The sequence below is a fragment of the Penicillium manginii genome (genome assembly GCF_028828005.1).
Source record: "Penicillium manginii strain IBT 31320 chromosome Unknown utg000010l:1.0-1143873.0:1.0-1144522.0, whole genome shotgun sequence".
Classification (NCBI taxonomy): Eukaryota; Fungi; Ascomycota; class Eurotiomycetes; order Eurotiales; family Aspergillaceae; genus Penicillium; species Penicillium manginii.
The window spans coordinates 105,632-123,075 of NW_026643111.1; the positions used below are offsets into that span (position 1 = coordinate 105,632).

The 17,444-nt window shown below is 46.0% G+C and overlaps 6 protein-coding genes across 6 annotated transcripts; 3 read left to right on the forward strand and 3 right to left on the reverse strand.

Annotated features, from left to right (window-relative positions):
• Positions 1–179: 179 nt before the first annotated feature.
• mcsA (putative citrate synthase Cit1) lies at positions 180–1,726 on the forward strand (the record flags this gene model as incomplete). Its single annotated transcript, XM_057109601.1, has 3 exons — positions 180–227; positions 308–1,453; positions 1,523–1,726. The coding sequence occupies 3 exons, from the start codon at positions 180–182 to the stop codon at positions 1,724–1,726; spliced, it is 1,398 nt and encodes a 465-aa protein (XP_056953186.1).
• Positions 1,727–3,671: 1,945 nt separating this feature from the next.
• On the reverse strand, positions 3,672–4,706 carry N7533_012952 (uncharacterized protein; the record flags this gene model as incomplete). The annotated part of the gene is made up of 4 exons (XM_057109602.1): positions 3,672–4,287; positions 4,356–4,469; positions 4,549–4,579; positions 4,646–4,706. 4 exons carry the CDS (start codon positions 4,704–4,706, stop codon positions 3,672–3,674), a joined length of 822 nt encoding a protein of 273 aa, XP_056953187.1.
• Positions 4,707–7,603: 2,897 nt separating this feature from the next.
• On the forward strand, positions 7,604–8,827 carry N7533_012953 (uncharacterized protein; the record flags this gene model as incomplete). Its single annotated transcript, XM_057109603.1, has 1 exon — positions 7,604–8,827. The coding sequence occupies one exon, from the start codon at positions 7,604–7,606 to the stop codon at positions 8,825–8,827; it is 1,224 nt and encodes a 407-aa protein (XP_056953188.1).
• A 2,161-nt stretch (positions 8,828–10,988) lies between these two features.
• N7533_012954 (uncharacterized protein) lies at positions 10,989–11,470 on the forward strand (the record flags this gene model as incomplete). The annotated part of the gene is made up of 2 exons (XM_057109604.1): positions 10,989–11,109; positions 11,223–11,470. 2 exons carry the CDS (start codon positions 10,989–10,991, stop codon positions 11,468–11,470), a joined length of 369 nt encoding a protein of 122 aa, XP_056953189.1.
• A 2,521-nt stretch (positions 11,471–13,991) lies between these two features.
• Positions 13,992–14,369, reverse strand: N7533_012955 (uncharacterized protein; the record flags this gene model as incomplete). The annotated part of the gene is made up of 1 exon (XM_057109605.1): positions 13,992–14,369. The coding sequence occupies one exon, from the start codon at positions 14,367–14,369 to the stop codon at positions 13,992–13,994; it is 378 nt and encodes a 125-aa protein (XP_056953190.1).
• A 911-nt stretch (positions 14,370–15,280) lies between these two features.
• Positions 15,281–17,187, reverse strand: N7533_012956 (sugar porter family MFS transporter; the record flags this gene model as incomplete). Its single annotated transcript, XM_057109606.1, has 5 exons — positions 15,281–15,861; positions 15,918–16,224; positions 16,289–16,537; positions 16,611–16,868; positions 16,966–17,187. 5 exons carry the CDS (start codon positions 17,185–17,187, stop codon positions 15,281–15,283), a joined length of 1,617 nt encoding a protein of 538 aa, XP_056953191.1.
• Positions 17,188–17,444: the final 257 nt, after the last annotated feature.

Consider the following 17,444-nt stretch of genomic DNA (forward strand, 5'->3'; position numbering starts at 1 on the left):
TCCAGGGCTATTTCGCCTTTTATCTCTCCGTGTTCATCTTCACCTCCCTCTCCTCCTTCTCCTTCCTATCACCACTTTTTTTCTCCCTCTCCCTCTCCCTCTCCCTTTCCCTTCACCCCCGCAATTGCTCCCGCCCCCACACTATCCACATCTTCCCCAGACTCCTCTTTCCCTCAACAATGGCTCTGAGCTTCAGGACCACCCGCCATGCCACTCGCCTGATCCAGGTATGTGCCAGGGGAACACACCCAATCCCAATCCCAATCCCAATTCTCATCCCAATGAGCTGCAACTAACAATTACCAAGGCTTCGCGCCCCTTCCTCTCGGCCCGCACCTATGCGACCGCTGAGCCCGACCTCAAAGCCACCCTGAAGGAAGTCATCCCCGCCAAGCGGGAGCTCCTCCAAAAGGTCAAGGCCCAAAGTGACGAGACCATTGGTGAAGTCAAGGTCGGCAATGTCATCGGTGGCATGCGTGGCCTAAAGGCCATGCTCTGGGAAGGTTCCGTGCTCGATGCCGACGAGGGTATCCGCTTCCACGGCAAAACAATCAAGGACTGCCAGAATGAGCTACCCAAGGGCACATCAGGAACCGAAATGCTCCCTGAAGCCATGTTCTGGCTCCTCTTGACCGGCCAAGTTCCCTCGACCTCCCAAGTCCGCGCCTTTTCCCGGGAACTCGCCGAAAAGTCTGAGCTGCCCACCCACATCCTCGACCTCATCAAGTCATTCCCCAAGACCATGCACCCCATGACACAGCTCTCCATCGCCGTCGCAGCCCTGAACACAGAGTCCAAGTTTGCCCAGGCGTATGAGAAGGGCCTCAACAAGGCCGAGTACTGGGAGCCTACCTTTGACGACTGTATCTCACTGCTAGCCAAGATCCCCCGCGTCGCGGCGCTGGTGTTCCGCCCGAACGAGATCGATCTCGTCGGCACGCAGAAGCTCGACATCTCCCAGGATTGGGCATACAACTTCGCCGAGCTGCTCGGCAAGGGCGGAGAGAAGAACGAGGATTTCCACGATCTGCTCCGTCTGTACCTCGCCCTGCACGGCGACCACGAAGGAGGCAATGTCTCCGCCCACGCAACCCACCTCGTCGGCAGCGCCCTCAGCGACCCCTTCCTCAGTTACTCTGCCGGTCTTCTCGGCCTGGCGGGTCCTCTGCACGGCCTGGCCGCGCAGGAAGTCCTCCGCTGGATCCTGGCCATGAAGGACCAAATCGGCACCAAGTTTACCGAGGCCGATGTCCGCAATTATCTTTGGGATACTCTCAAGTCTGGCCGTGTTGTGCCCGGATACGGTCACGGTGTCCTGCGCAAGCCTGACCCCCGCTTCGAGGCCCTGATGGATTTCGCTGCTACCCGCCCGGACGTTCTCGCCAACCCTGTCTTCCAGCTCGTTAAGAAGAACTCCGAGGTTGCTCCTGGCGTGCTCACCGAGCACGGAAAGGTACGTTGATACTCTACGCCTCGGAATAGATCTTCGCAATAATGAAGTTGACTAACTCGCCCTTCGCAGACCAAGAACCCCCACCCCAACGTCGACGCCGTATCAGGCGTTCTTTTCCACCACTACGGTTTCCAGCAACCTCTTTACTATACGGTCGCATTCGGTGTGAGCCGCGCCCTCGGTCCCCTTGTCCAACTAGTCTGGGACCGCGCCCTGGGCATACCCATCGAGCGCCCCAAGAGCATCAACCTGCTCGGTCTCCTGAAGAAGTAAGCAATGCTCTTGCTATTTGACTCGAAGCTCCACCCGGGTGGATGAAGCCGAGTGATGAAAATGATGCTAGCGAGTTCTTTCTTTTCTTTCTTTTCTTTCTGTCTAGACTGCCTTTTGTCTTTATGCAGTGGCCGCGGTCGATCCCGGTGGTTTTCATAGATTACGTTTCCAGCAATGCAATGCGCTTGAGGTGAAGTGTTTCTTGAAAATACTTTGCTACTTGACGTGGATTTTCCTGGAATTTGGGCCTTCTTGCTTTCGTAGTGTAGTGCGTGCCGCGATGTATGCGAAGATTTGTTCACCCAGTACACAGACCAATTTATACGGCTGTTTCGAGTGTATTTCGATCGATATCACTGAAATCTGTATGGTGGGAACGGGATTTTTAGATTGCCATTCCCACCTTGTTCAATACTATATGATACCTTTGATATATTAATAATATATCATTTAGTTCAAGTAGTTTAGATATTATCTTCTAGGTAGAGTTATTTTAGTGAATACTGGGCTATGCAGAAGGGAATTTACATGACGATGTGCCCGCTGTCGCGAGGAGGGGAGATTGCGGAGATGGAAGTGGCCGCATGGCGCTGCAGGTAGTGGCAGCAGCCGATTACCTTCATTGGGGCACTCCTAAGTGGACACCCCAAATCGATAAATGAACACCCCTCCTGCCTATTGAGGAATGGCTCTGTATATGTATCACTATAGAGGGATCAGTTCTAAGCAAGATGTTGTGGTTCATCCACACTTTTTGGACGAAGCGTGTGGTGCAGTATACCACATACACAACAACTTGAAAAAGGGACACCAGTCGCTGCCGCAGTCTATGGTTATAGTCAGCTATGACGATAATACCCTACTACACTCAATCAACACTAAAATATTCAAGTCTGCAAGAAAAAACAGCTTCGGTTTCCTTTTTACGAATAGCTCTATCCATATTCTCTATTCCTTCCAGTGTTAATTAATTGTATGACGTTGGTGATAGCCGCTGACCTCGGACATGCTGATATCAACTAAAGGATGAGATGGAAGATAGTGCCACATATACTACGCCACACATCTCGTCCAAAAAGTGTGGTTGAACCGCAACATTCTAATTAGAACTGTCCCCCCCCCTCCAATAGTAATACACATAAAGGGCCATTCCTCAATAGGCAGGAGGGGTGTTCATTTATCGACTTGAGGTGTCCACTTAGAAGCTCCCGTTCATTGTGGGGTTTTGTTACCGCTTATAGGATTATTACTTATTTTGCTTTGGCAACACGCCGTATTTACTTTGTCTCATGTTACCGCGGATGTGGCGTTAAGATGGTTCTGGTTCCCGATGGATGGAACGCCTACATAGCCATTACGTTCGAAAGTGTGGCTGAATTAGGTTATAGAATCCTGGATTGAATTGGATTGAACAGAAAGCACATAATTCCACGGTTTATGAATAGTAATACAAAAGCATATTAAGACTTGGAGCTATCTAGAATTAATATAATAAAAGAAGCACACTTGATGGAATGGTATTGTTATGGGGGGTCGTTACCCAATGAGACATGGGAGATTCGATAGCGTTTTGCTATTGCTGTAAAGTATAACATGGGCTTTCCTTGCTTCTTCGCATCCAGCCACGTAGTTCAAACATCTTTATAAGCCATCAGAGCTCATCATGAGTATGGTCATGACTTTCTACTTTCCAAATATCTGGTCGCCGGACAAAATCTCTAGCCCTATGTGCAGCCCCAATTGCCGTCACAAAAGTTGGATCCAACTCATTTCTAATGATTCCTTGCCATCTTCCGGGGACGATTTGTCGAATGGATTGACCAAGACTTTCCACAGACTCCGCAGAGGCTTCACCACTAACAATAATGACCTGCAAATCCGTTGCCTCTTCTGTGGATGAAAATTCAGCTATAAACTGCTGGATAGCCTGATGTATCTGCTTTCCCTAAAGTTGGGTGGAATGGTCAGTATGCGATGCTTTCATTTTCTCTTCCGCTTCCAATAATAGATCATATCTTTCAAGGAATAGGGCAAGACAAACCTTTGACTTATCATCATCTCGATTAGATACTGCTAGATCAGGCCGTCGAAGAGAGAATGGTCCCCTCTCAAGTAAGCTAGCCGTGTACTCGGAAATAGTTGCGACCCAGATATCCAGAGAATAGGCGTTATAGTCCACATACATCACGAAAAAATCATCGTCGTGGAAGGGATTCTCCGGAACTTTAGGCCCTGGACCATCAGCTCTATCCAAGTCATAAGCTGACCTAGTGGCATCAAGAAAGCCTATCATCTGTGAAGACTTGGTGACTAGAGGAATCGAATCACTATCACGTAAAGTTTCATACAAATGATCTCTCGCAATATAGTCCAGACCCTCTGGAAGATTGACTGTGGTGATTTGAGGTGAAGAGCCTAGCTTATGGGAAAGCTCGTTTGAAAGATCTCTCAAAGCCTGACTAATAATCTCTTCATCTTTCTTTTCGTAACCGCGGTACTCGTTGGGCGCTGGGACTAATTCACCACGACTATCATGGACGTATACCTCGCCAAACTTGTACCTGTATTTGAAAATTTTATTAGTGACTGGCTAGAAAGAGGATTTCCCAAGGGGACACCTAGCACTCACTTTCTTTCTTCGGATTGAGATGCGAGTTTCCTCATATGAGTTTGATACTCTTCAGAACCCTCGATCTTGGAGAGCAGATCCGGTTTATTTTCATCGGTAAAACGAGCCGCTGTTCTGAAATTGAAGCCCTATTAGCCAAGGACCCCAAAGATGAATACAAGGGGGGAAGCATGAGTCTGGAGTTTTCACTTACATGAATTTGAATCCAAGATTTACCCCAACAGCTGCATCGGAATATAGTATTTAGCAACTGGTATAATAAATTTCTGCCGAAAGGTCTTTTTTCTTACGATAAGTCTCTAAGGAGAAGACGCTTGTAGCAAAGCATAGAAGCCAATGAACAACCCTCATAGCTAGTACTATGCGAGACCGAATGAAACAGATTTCGGAAGAATTTCCAGAGAGGAGCTGATCTGACCTTAAATAGTAATCTAAGTGCTCGCACGTCTCCCAATTATTTTTAAAAACAGCTGAAATAAAAATCCACCTAATACCCTTGATGACCAAATGAAACTGAGCGATTTCGACTAGTCTCATATTCCTGATTCCATACTATATAGTATCTATTTTTAGGATTCCTGTGGGTCTGTTGACCTATCCATATAGAAGTTCACGAAAGCCAATCAAGATCCCGTAATATTTGAGGTCCTGTTAATGATCAGCGCTTGATTACTTTGATAGGAATTTGGAATTTCCGCCCCCACAGTCTGTTCCCTTAGGATCCTTAAGGGTCTATGTATTCACCTATATACTGTTAAATGAGTTTGGTGTGAAAATTCGACAAAATACCCAGATAGGCTAAATAGCGTACAACACTCAATCAGCGCTAGTATTTTAGTATCTAATATTCTGGAACATCCCGTCAGAGAGCTTAATTGTATACATAGAAGAGCTACCTGGAGTCAATGAGAGCGTATTATTGGAAGTTACTTTTCATTGTTGTGGTCCTTCCTTCCAAGGTTCTGTGTTTCACTACTGAGCTGTCTGTGGCCCCCCTCGAGGGCTCGTAGCCCCCTCGAGCTGGTGGCCCCCTTGAGCTGATGGCCCCCTTGAGCTGGTGGCCCCCTTGAGCTAGCGGCCCCATGAAATGCAGTAAATGTAATAAAATTTACTGCTTCACTTCAAATGTATCAACAGCTACGTAGATACTGGTACATATTTGTGAAAAAATAAACCCCTGAATGAAAAAAGTTGTTTAGTTATGAAGTTCAAATTGTAATTTCAAGTTATAATATTCCAAGCCCTGGAGGTTTGCGATACCTAGGTATGTTTTGGGGCCTCCAGCTCTCGGGGGGCTGCGAGCTCGGTAGTGAAACACGTTATGGGGCAGGCCTAAGGCTTTAGCTCCTTTTTTCTGGTGCTTTCCTCATCTCCGATACCAGAATGATAAGCATTGCTAAGAATTCCACTTCCTTATAAGTGGTAATATATTATGTCGGTTTGACATATGAATTTGTTAGGTTTGAGTGGGACGTTCAAGTTTGTTGTATAGGGTAATAGGGCTTCCGGGCTCATAACTGTCAAATGAATTTGGGGTGAAAATTCTACATAATACCCGACTAGGTCAAAAAGCACGAAACGATCAACAGGGCCAATCTTGTAAATCTTCCTGCTCTGACACATATAAGTTCACAAAAGCCTATCAGGATCACGGAAGATTTGGTGTCTGGTTGGTGATCAGCGCTTGAATACTTTGATAGGAACTCTGATATTTTCGCCCCTATACAGGCTGTGTACCTGAAACTATGATTATAGCCCCATTTGAGATCGCCCTCACTATATGGATATGTGGATCCAAATCTAATTAGCAATGTCAAGGAAAGCCTGGCCTGGAAAATCCTTCCGATTCAGATGAGCTAATGAGTTGACGCCTATTTAAAGAGATGGAATTGGTCCCTTTTTGTCGCCTTATACTAGTATATCCATTTTCTATTATTCTCATCGGAAATCTGATTCCAAACCTGATTACATGGTACAATCATGAGTTTACAGCAACTACTTTTCCTGGTTTTGTTTGCGACTTTGTTTCAAAGTTCGATCTCAAATCCTGTAGTCGCGAGAGCGAAAGATGACCCTGACCACTGGGTGGAACACTATGAGAAGGTTTTTGCAGGGATCTATTGGAAAGAAGCCTGGGAAACCTGCTCCGAACGAGAATTCTTCCTGCTAGCCGATACAGTGTCATCGGTTACTGAGTGGATTGATCCTAGCCAAAACGGGGGAGTTGAAGACCGAGATACTCCTGGATGGACACGCTTCTTTGCAGGAAGGTCGGTCAGCTATTCCTGGACGGTAAGTTACCTAGATCTGAGACTAATGATACCGTTGATACTAATGGAAATCTTAATCTTTGTAGCACAAAAAGCTAGGCTCCCCGAAAGCCTACGAGAACATCATATGTGAGATATTACTAGTGGATCCCACCGCTTCAGAGAATTTATCATTTGACACATGACCAGTTGCTTTGGAACAAGTCAGAAATTTCCCTATCAAAGGTAAGGCAGGCAGAAAAAAGGGTAGTGTCTCAAAGGGGTCTCGAATTACGTTCACTTGCAAGGAGCCTGAGAAGAACAAGGGACATTGTGCGAAAACTAACGCGTAAGTATATCTAGGCCCGAACATCAATTTTTCACAAGTGTCGCTAATATTTTCCTAGGGGAGCGACTACCGTGCAACCCAGAGAGAGGGGCGAGTTGACACACGCAAACTTGATTTTTTTCTGCCCCCCTTTCTTGGATGACTATGATACCAATAAGTCACCTCCTAGCACAAGAGGAACTAGATGGTCCCTGAATCATCGTACGTTTGATGTCAAGACCAAGAATACAGGTATCGCTGAATTGGAAACTCTCGTCACAAAAGAGCATATTATGCTTCATGAGTTCTTCCATTGCAATAACCTTTTGAAAATTCCCGTGCCTAGTGAGTACTTCGGCTGAATCCCTCCAGAAAACAAAGCTAACAAACATAGTCGTGGATTTGAAGGATATAACACTCCCTGATGGCGAGAAACTCGTAAGCTATTGATTTCTGGGTTGGATGTTCATTCACTAACTACTGAAAATCAGCCTAGTGTTTATGGAGCAGCAAGGTGTGCAAAACTTGCGTGGGCGAACATCAAATTTGCTAAAACAGCAGACCTCACGAAGATTAACCCGTTGGTCTCAGAGAATGGTGGGTTAGTTGTTCATGGAATAGGAATTAAATGCTAATCAGGTTCTACTGTTTCAGCTGATAACTATGCCTGGATGTTTACGTTCAACTGGTTTAAGAGAAATTGGGGTTGGTCCACAGATGGAACTTATCACTGGGACGACAATACCAAACGAGATGTTTCAGGATCAGACTCAGATGAAGCATTCAATGTCGACGGCGATGACTCCCTCACTGGATCGACTGGGGTGTCTGTTGAAGAAATCAATGACTCTCCGTCTCTCCCAAATTGCCAACAAGTTGGAGATGATGCAGCTGATGTACAATGTGCATATGTTGGAGAAGACAGCATTGAAGAATGGTCATCGAGCCACCCGGATTTCACCATGACATCTACCCCCATGACAGCCCCAACAGTTGCGGTCATATCTAGAACGATCACGACCCAAGCTACCACATCTGCTGCTTCTGTTTCCTGCTACCACTATCAGAATCCAGGAGTCGCAAATGGCTGTGAGTGTGAAGGCTTAACGGGTATCTTCGCTAAAATGTCCAGTACAAGTGGACAAACAAGCTATGAAGCCTGTGGTTGGACAACAACACCACCTCTGGCCAGCTCCACACCAGCTTCAACAGCAAACGTAACGGCGAAGGACGGAACGATTAGCTACTGTACCAGTGCCGTACGTGCAGACGCCGATGTCAACGATGCCCTTTCTTGCGCTGTCACCGCTACTCCCATCGCTACAGATAGCGCCATTGCGTCCAAATATTCAGTCTATTTGTCGTCCAAGGCCGCTGCCGCCTCCGCCAGTGCCACGACCAGTTCGGACATGTCGGCGGCAACTACGGGAACGCCCGATCTCGAATTTTATTTTGCCGTGCTCTCTCTAAAACCGGGGATGGCTGCAGGCACTCATTACTCTTGGAATGTCTATACGCGTGATAACTCCGGGGGAGATGATGTTGGGGGGTCGTTTAAATGGTGCCATTCTAATGGTGCCGACGAAAAATTAAAGGCCTCGAGCATAAAGACAGACTCATTCCCCCCAACTATTCGCTTCCAAGATCTTTCAAAAGGAATCAATAATAAGGCCCATGATAAATACCTGCCATGTGTTTATACAGGGGCTGATGGTGGGGCTGGAACTATTGGGTGTGAGGGTTGGAAAAATCAGTTCAAGTGCACCACGGATTTCTCAGAGTACGGGAAAACGATAGACGGGAGCTCCCAGGGCTGCGTGTCTGCTCAGAAGGCCTATCCGAGGGTTCTTTGCAAAGTCTGGACCGACGCAATTGTGAAAGACAATGACCCTTAAACTTTCCTTTTGCAACTTTACTGCATTGTTCCTTTTGTGAGGAAGGACGAACGCATAAAGAGTGGAAGCGGTTAAGGGGCGGTGACAAGCAAAAACCGGAACGGTACTGGGAGCCGAGAGACGCCTTATCTAATGGCTCCCTCGTTGACAATGTACATTTCTTATATCTCTAACCCAGGCTTCCAATCAAATGTTATTGTGTTTGTATTCCTTTCTGTGCAGTAGTATAGGTCTCCCATATTCCAGGGCTCGGGCTATGAGTACTAGGTGGTTATTTAGGTCATCCTATAATCATAAGAGCTTAATAGATATCCCAGAATCCTTAGGTTGGGGTTGATAGCGCATAGCAAGCTTACCTGGGTGCTAAGCAACTTATTGAAAGATCGCCCTCAGCATCCAAAAAAGCTACAAGACCACTGTATGGGGCCTAATTAGTAACGTATCTTACCAAATGGCATATTTCAGAGCTGGTTTGAATAGGGATGGATTGTTTTGGAGAGACTGAACTAGGTAAGAAACATCGCGGCTATCACATCACACGGGGAGCGGCCTCATAGCATAAGGGTAATAATAGTCTCTTAGCGCTAAATCACCAGAATTGACTTTCTAGTAGTTACTCGGCCTTGTGATAAATTCTACAGGTTAATCAAACTATCAACTCTGTATCCATCGGGTGATTTGCTTGAAGGCTAACAAGTAACACAATAACCTGAATAAGTCATGTCCAACCCAATGCTTTCTCTTTACACGTAAGCCCACTTTGTTTCACGGAGACCGATAAAATCGAGTGACAGAACTTCAACATTGTAAAATGAACATGCTATAGACTAGGTTTGGATTGGCGTTGTGACACCGGATGATACTACTAGTTAGTAAACGCAATAACTAGTAGTATATAAAGCTACTCTTCACGGCGAGACTCGGAGCAATTTGGTCGATTCCGCCAATCCTCTCTTCTGAATCATATCTTGTGTGCTCTCTCTACCAGTACCCACCACCCAAGGCAGTGATTCTTTCTGGCTCGCAGACAGGACGTGAGAGTGTCCACAATGGCCTCCTATCTTTCAATGCTTGGGTTCAGGGGTTTTCCGCCATGTGAACCTAATCATGAATTCTTATTGAATTTCAAATCCATGTGCAAGGACTTGGCCCGAGGCTTCGAAAAACAAAATCGGTCCATCAAGTTTCCGAAAAACTCCTCATTATGTCGAAAATCGCTCCTTCAGCCCAGAATATACTAGGTCTATCGATTTCGTGCATGGCTATCGCAACAGCAATAATAGCCGTGCGATTTTACACCTACTTTTGTATCTTTTGCAAGAGGGGTGTGTGGATTCTTACTTCGGCAACTGCTGGCTGGGTATAATTGAACCACTATCCCTTTCGAAATGTCCTAGCTGATAGAGACAGATTTCTGGCTGCGCTAGTACAGTGCTTTATTTGTATATCATGTATAAGAGTGCTGTTAACCCCGCTATTTATTGGATGGTCCCAAGTGGTCAGGTATTTCAGACATTAGGAGTTATGCTCGTCAAATTATCCGTGACCCTGTATATTCTCGACCTGCAAGGTCCGGTCTACGTTATTTGGAGATAGTTTCTCATATCTGCTGCTGTAATTAATGTGAGTTCATTATCGGTATTAGAATCAACATCGATTATTCTGCAAAGCCCAGCAAGCTAACTTTCTATCGCGACTGAGCGTAACGTTACTAGTCGATTTCACCATCCAATTGCTTGGCATTGCTTATTAACATGCTTTCTCATCGTAATATTCTGTCAAATAGTTTTTATGAGGTATTCTAAGTTGAACAGACTGATACAATGTTTCCATACAATACTACATTTCCCCAATATGACCGTTTCCAGGTCGTGAAACTTTCAGTTTGATGTAGCTCGTCACAGCCGTTGTGGTATCCGTGCTGATATTGTTGCCACATACGCCATGCAACAACGTACAGACTATGAACGTCTCGCAATGCCATGATTATATAGTCGCTCTGGCATCCTGTGTCATCCTGTAGGTCATATATGATACTGCGTTGACATATGAACCATGACCATTCCAGTGTTCTATCGCTGAAAACTTCAATTTAACTGATCACCGCCGTTTGGCGGTGCCCGCTTTAACGGATGTTCTACTTCTCGTATACCCGGTGATAATGATGTGGCATCACCGAATAAGCAACAAGCAAAAGTTTCTAGTTTGCATACTACTCAGTCTAGGAACCATCGGTACCGTTGTCAGTATTGTAAATTATCTTCTTGTCTTCCAGTCCGAAGGTAAGTGAGTTTCTACTATACTCTGACCTTGCCTACCCACTCATGCGTTCTCACCTCAACATATCAAGACTGGATAGAGAGTAGTGGCTAACACGTCATAATCACAAATTCAGCCACCATGGAAGCAACGATGCTGCTCAACTTGATGGGGCTATGGACGATCCTAATGGCTTCAAGCGCCGCCCTGTTATGGCCTCCCTTCCGAGCTTTGTCCCAGAAATTGCCTATTCAAAGAATGTCTACTGAATCAAGGAGGAATGAACAGAGTTCTAGGGCTGGAGATTTTGAATCAGAATCCGAACTTGTGGCGCACCCCTCTGGTACAACCCCACCGACTGAGATGGGCCGTGGAGGTACGTAGATATAACCGAGAGCCAGGCGGCGATTACTACCGGACCTCTGCGAATCAAACTCAGAACAATTAAGATTTAGAATATCATCGAGGCCAGGAGACCTACTAGCACTTTATGCGGAGCTTTTTCTTGTACTCGGGGAATCGTAACATTCTGATGAACGACCGGAGTCGCGCACCAAAGTAGACAAACATGTTGTAGTATCAAGTATCAGCCTGCGAAGCAAAAGTCGGTGTAGAAAATAAGACATTCCCCGTACATTATAATGTAGTGTTTGAGCTATTTCTACCTTGCAGATTGTATGCCGTACTGTATGTAGCTGAAGAGAACCGCGAAACTTTCTGCCCCTTGCTTCAGCTATCTCTAATATCAGCATAAATACCAGCCTTTGCCACTGGAGTGACATCCACGCAATTTATCATTGACATCTCTTCCAGAGCTTATTTTTCAATATTTCCCAACCCCCCGTGAAGGCCAAAGAATATCGCCAATATGAAGATGTGGAATATCCTCGCTGCGGTCGTCTTTGCCGTCTTTGTGGTTGCAGGCACCGAGAAGGAAGGCAATGATCAGGCTGAGAATAACAATGTATGTATTTCAGAAGATTTCTTTTTAGATTTGAATATAAGCTGACAAAATCGTTCGGGAGTAGTTTGTAAGAACTTGACCGCTCTAAGCCGCAAATGACTCGAAATCTAGGACTAACTATGATATGCTGGATAGTGTGTAAGTGCTTAAAACACTCGTTTGTGAGCCGCTGAGGAATATAGAGCTGATCAAAGTATGATGTTAGGATGTGAGTACTTAACTGCTTGCTTAATAGTGTACGATTTTCTAGACCTGTAGGCTAACGGAAATATAACATTGGTAGTCTGTGAGTGCTTGACCTTCTAGATGAGATTTGATTTCAGAGTATAGGGCTGACAAAATGGGCCATGAATAGAAGGTAAGTGCTGCTCTTGTGGGAAAGGCTTTTAAAAGTACTGATCCATATCGGTAGGGTGTAAGTACTTATATTCCGGCCCAAAAGACAAATTAAAATCATAGTTTAACAGGAGTGACGTGATTAGGTTGTGAGTATTGAATCTCTAGTTTATAGAATGGCTAAAAAATACAGTACTAATTAGCATTCAATACAGCTGGTACGTCAATGCCTGATTCCTCGCTTGAGAGATAACTTGAGAATACAGCTCTAACCATAAAATTATTACTAGTGTGTGAGTACTTTATATACTCCTTATGAGACTCGCACATCTTAAAAATTGAAGAGCCAACTGACATATGATGAGAATAGCTTAATTACTAGCCACCAGTGTGATTAACCCCTGCTTGAAAGGTGCCATCTTAGAACCTGAATATCTCGATACTAATGAAACCTAATAGTAGACCCCATTCTATGCGATTCCGTGATACCCTTGTGTCGATCAAGTTTTCAGATTAATGTGAGAATCGAACATGGTCATGCTGCCGGGCGACTTGTACCTCTTCCTAAGTACCTACTGATGTGTTACCTAGGTATCTACTAGGATACTAGGAACTAGCTACCTCGGTAGTAGGTATTTTTGAGGAAACCATGGAATCGCCTGCCTAGGTCTCTCTCTATTGGATGGGGCTCTCCAGTACCTACTTCGCAGTAATCGTCTTGGCTAAGGTTTTTCCTATTTAGTTAGGTTTTCCTCTAGTAACATAACGCAAATGCGAAGGCAAAGATTCTACTGGAAAATAAAATACATCTTACCTAGTAGAACCCCCCCTACACAAAACTAGTACCAAAGTATCTAGTACTAGTAGTGTCAGTGGTAGTTGAAAAGAGCTATTTACCGGCATGATGGCTGGAGTGGATCTTCAGTGGGATGCGAATAGAATCAAATCGAGTATGGGAAACGGAAAAGTGAGAGAGTAAGAAAATGAATATGGATGTTTGGACGATCTCAGTGTGCTGTGACTCTATAGTTGTCACGATGACGCTGCGAACTCATACCATATTTCCATTGCCATTCTTAAAGGCTGCAAAGGAATTCATGCGAATTAACCGAGCAAGAACATTGAAAAAGAAAAATAAGAAAGAGCCTAGAAATACAGAGAAGAATGAAGATGGGACTCAAGTTCAAGCTAACTAATGAGACTGGGTTCTTGATATAAAAGCCGAATTTCCTTACTAACCATGAGCTTCTAATAAAGAAAAGCTAGCTGAGATGCGACAGAAAGAAACTTGTCCCACACTCAATCATCATCACTTCTTCCTCATCCAAACTCGAATCGACAAAATTAAAACTAGACTCCGCCTCAGCCAACTCCCGACAAACCCATAACACGTCCACACCTTATGATACTTATAGGAAATAGTCTCTCTCGCCTGATCAAGAATTTGAAGATCCACAGTTGCCGACGCAGGATTACAAGGCAAAGACATTGACGAGACATATGCACCCGCACTAACCATCGGCAAAACATCATCATAAGGCCCCTTATCATTCGACTTCACCTCGCAGAATTTATCCACAGCTCTACTTAACTGCGTCGCCACATCTAGAATAGAGGTCGAATCGCCGTCCGCAACATTGGCGATCTTGGCTGGATCCAAGGGCTCTTGGTAGAACTCGCCGAAATTGACGCGCATTCAATGCCATAATCGTTCTCAATTTGAAACCCTTGGAAATACTTTGTCTCGGTGAATCCTGCTACGACTATGGACTCGACGCGCGCGGCTCGGTACGCGAAACCTCGCCGGAGAAATGTTATGCAGTCGTCGACTTGGCAGAGGAATACGCGGCCCTTGGATATAAGGGGTGATTTGAGTGCTTCTTGTAGATAGTTGACGGCGTCTAGGTAGAAATGCTCTCGAGATGAAATATGATATTTCTTTGAGAACAATAGCTCGATTAGTTTGGGTTGGTAGGAACTCATGATGGTGGGAGTGGATGTTGGATGTAATGGAATGTGACTGGATCAAATCGAACTGAATATGGGTTTGGGAGAGCAGAGTGATAAAGTTAGGATGTTTGATTGGAAATTTCAATATTTTTGAAGGTTGAATATTAGTGTGCTGCTAATATGTCGTTTTCAAGATCATCATGACGTTGCAAGCTTGCACCACTATCAACTTTGGACGGTTGGTACTGTATAGAGGATTGGGCCTTGGCCAGAAATATCAAAATGAAAGCCAAAGCCCGAATAGCCAAGCAAGAGTTAGGCACGCTAGACCCGCGCATGTTGTTGCTTCTAATTTATCAAGGGCTGTTCTAGTAGTTGCAGATATTTATCATGTAGAGCTCCAGTACATAACCTACCGGGTGCTTAGACCCTGCCAGAACCTCCAGAAAGAAACAAGCCCCGAAGCCTAGCTAGGCCAAGCCAAGCCAAACGATCCTAAGAATAGTGTCTCAGAGTTGGACTTTTAATTTGACTCGTGTGAGACACATGACCAGCCACAGGGTTACTTCGAGAATGGCAGCTGCATTGTCCACGTGTAGCCCTAGATTGGCGGCTATTTACCCCGCGATCTGCATTTGGTGGAGGGGTGGGGTACATACAGCATACAAATTCGATGCGTGAGATGAGAGATTTACTATGCAGTCTACTGGCATAGTACCCGATGAGAGCTTATTGACAACCAGGAAACTTTCGGCCAGTTGAAAAAGTTGTTTCTCAAGTCCATCAACGTCTTTCATTGAATGAACGTGGAATAAATTCCCTAACAAAAAAGATAAAAACCATAGTAACTTCAAAAAGGGTATTGAATATGGACTAATGTTTCCATCCGCCCGACATAATATGACATAACAATGCATAGAATATTAACATGACTGATCTTCTTCTTACTCGTTGTCCCGGACATCGATAACGGTCTTCTTGAACTCTCTGGCCGGAACCTTGCGGTTGAAAAGAATGTCAATCTCACGGTAGGAGCGGTGCTTAAGTTCAGGCAGACCGAAGTAGGCAAGGAGCCAGCAAACGACGGCGGTACCAGCCCACACGTAACCGCACTTTCCAGCCAAGTTCCAGCCAGTGGTGTTCAACATCTGCGAGGCGAGGTAGATCATCGGAATCTCGGCGATGTAGTAGGCAGCGCGGCCAACACCAGTGCTCAGGGCGCGCAGGCGGACGGAGGAGGTCTCGGCGATGATGGTGTAGGAGATGGGGCCGAGGGTGAGGGCATAGCCGAAGGAGATCAGGATTCCCAGGATGGCTTGGGCGTAGTTGGTAGCGTTGGTCTGGGCAATGGAGGCACATATGCCCAGGATCACGAGGAGGGTGATGTTGGTTGCGGTACCGTAGAGATAGATGGTTCGACGACCGAACCAGGAGGTTAAGAAGAAAGAGATGATGTTGGCGACGAATTGCAGGCATGAGTTGATCAGGTTGAGCTGGAAGGCGCGGTCCGGAGAAATTCCAGCTTCTATTGGGGAGTCAGTATGGCTATTTCCTTCAGTCAATGGCGTAGAGTGTACTAACGTTCAAAGAAGTATGTTGCCTGGTTGGCAATCAAATTACCGGCGAAATTCTGCGACGCATACATCAAACAGGTGATGATGGTTCGGCGCAGATCAGTTCCCTTCAGCAGGTCGAGCAGGGTGGGAGAGCCACCCTTGTTGGCCTCGATTTCAACAGTACGCTCAATCATGGCCAAGCTGCGCTGAGCATCGGCGGGATCCTTGGTACCGAGACGCTTGATGGAGCGGAGGGCCTCCTCCTTGCGGCCGCGGCGAATAAGCCACCATGGAGATTCAGGCGCAAACCAGACGAGAAGAAGAAGAGGGGTCTAGAAAAGTCAGCTTCATGTCCGCAATGGAGATGAACGAAGAGCACAACAAGATGGAACTCACAGGGAAGATCCACTGCAGAGCGAGAGGGATACGCCAGGACCACTCGTCGGTACCCTTGTTGAATCCGTATGTCGCACCGGCAACGATGATGGAGCCGATAGACCAACTCAGCTGCAAAGTAGCGGTACAGGCACCACGTAGGGAGATGGGAACAATTTCAGATGCATAGGCGGGGGAGTTGGCAATGAAGAAACCCCATGGAACACCCTCCAGCGCTTGACCAACAGTTAAGAGAGCAAGGGAATTGGCCTAGAGATAAGAAACAAAAGGGTTTTGGGTCAGCGGAGTTAAGCTTCGGGGCTAAACGGGCTGGGCGACTCACAAAGAAGGAAATGAAAATGGTGGCGTTCATAAGCATCAACGCAAACATTGTAGTCCATCGATATCCCAACTTGTTGGTGATAGGACCAGCAAGGAACACACCGACAAATGCGCCACATTGACCAGCCTGGAAGAGGGCACTCTGCCAGCGTGTCGGAATCACAAAACCACCCTTGCCATCGGGCACGCCATAGTGTTTCTGGAAGGAGGGGAGGGCGACAAAGTTACCGTTCAAGAACATGTCGAAAGATTCCATGACCTACGATTGGTAAAGATGGGATCAGCTGATGATCGCCAGGATGGGGGCCAGAATTGCGCATCGTAGCGCAGCGCATTGAACTGCGGGGGAAACTTACGATGGTAAAGCACATCATGAAAGCCCAAAAACAAGCCCAGGGATGTTTCTTGGCAGCCTCCCATGCGCCCATCGAATGCTCGGCATTCTCACCCTCAAAGGCATCATTCATGAGTTCAGGGTTGTGGAGGACTTCATCCTGGTACACCTCGACCTTTTCCACCTTGGCGTTATCTTCATGATCATTGCCTTGTAGCTCCGAAGAGCGTTTGGATTCGGACATTGGGAGAGTACCAGAACCTCTGGAGAAAGGAAAGAGCAGACAAAATGTGGAGAAGTGAAGTAGAAGAGGAGAGAAGAAGGGAAGAAGTAGAGAGAGTGCGGGGAGGAAAGAAAAGAAGGCACGGGACTTATATGAAGGAAGAAGGAAGGAAGGAATCCTTTTTCCACTTTTCACTTTTTGACTCCGCAACATCGTGGACTTTCACCTCGAATGGCACCCTGCACCCCAGACCAATCAAATCAGATCACCTGCCTTTC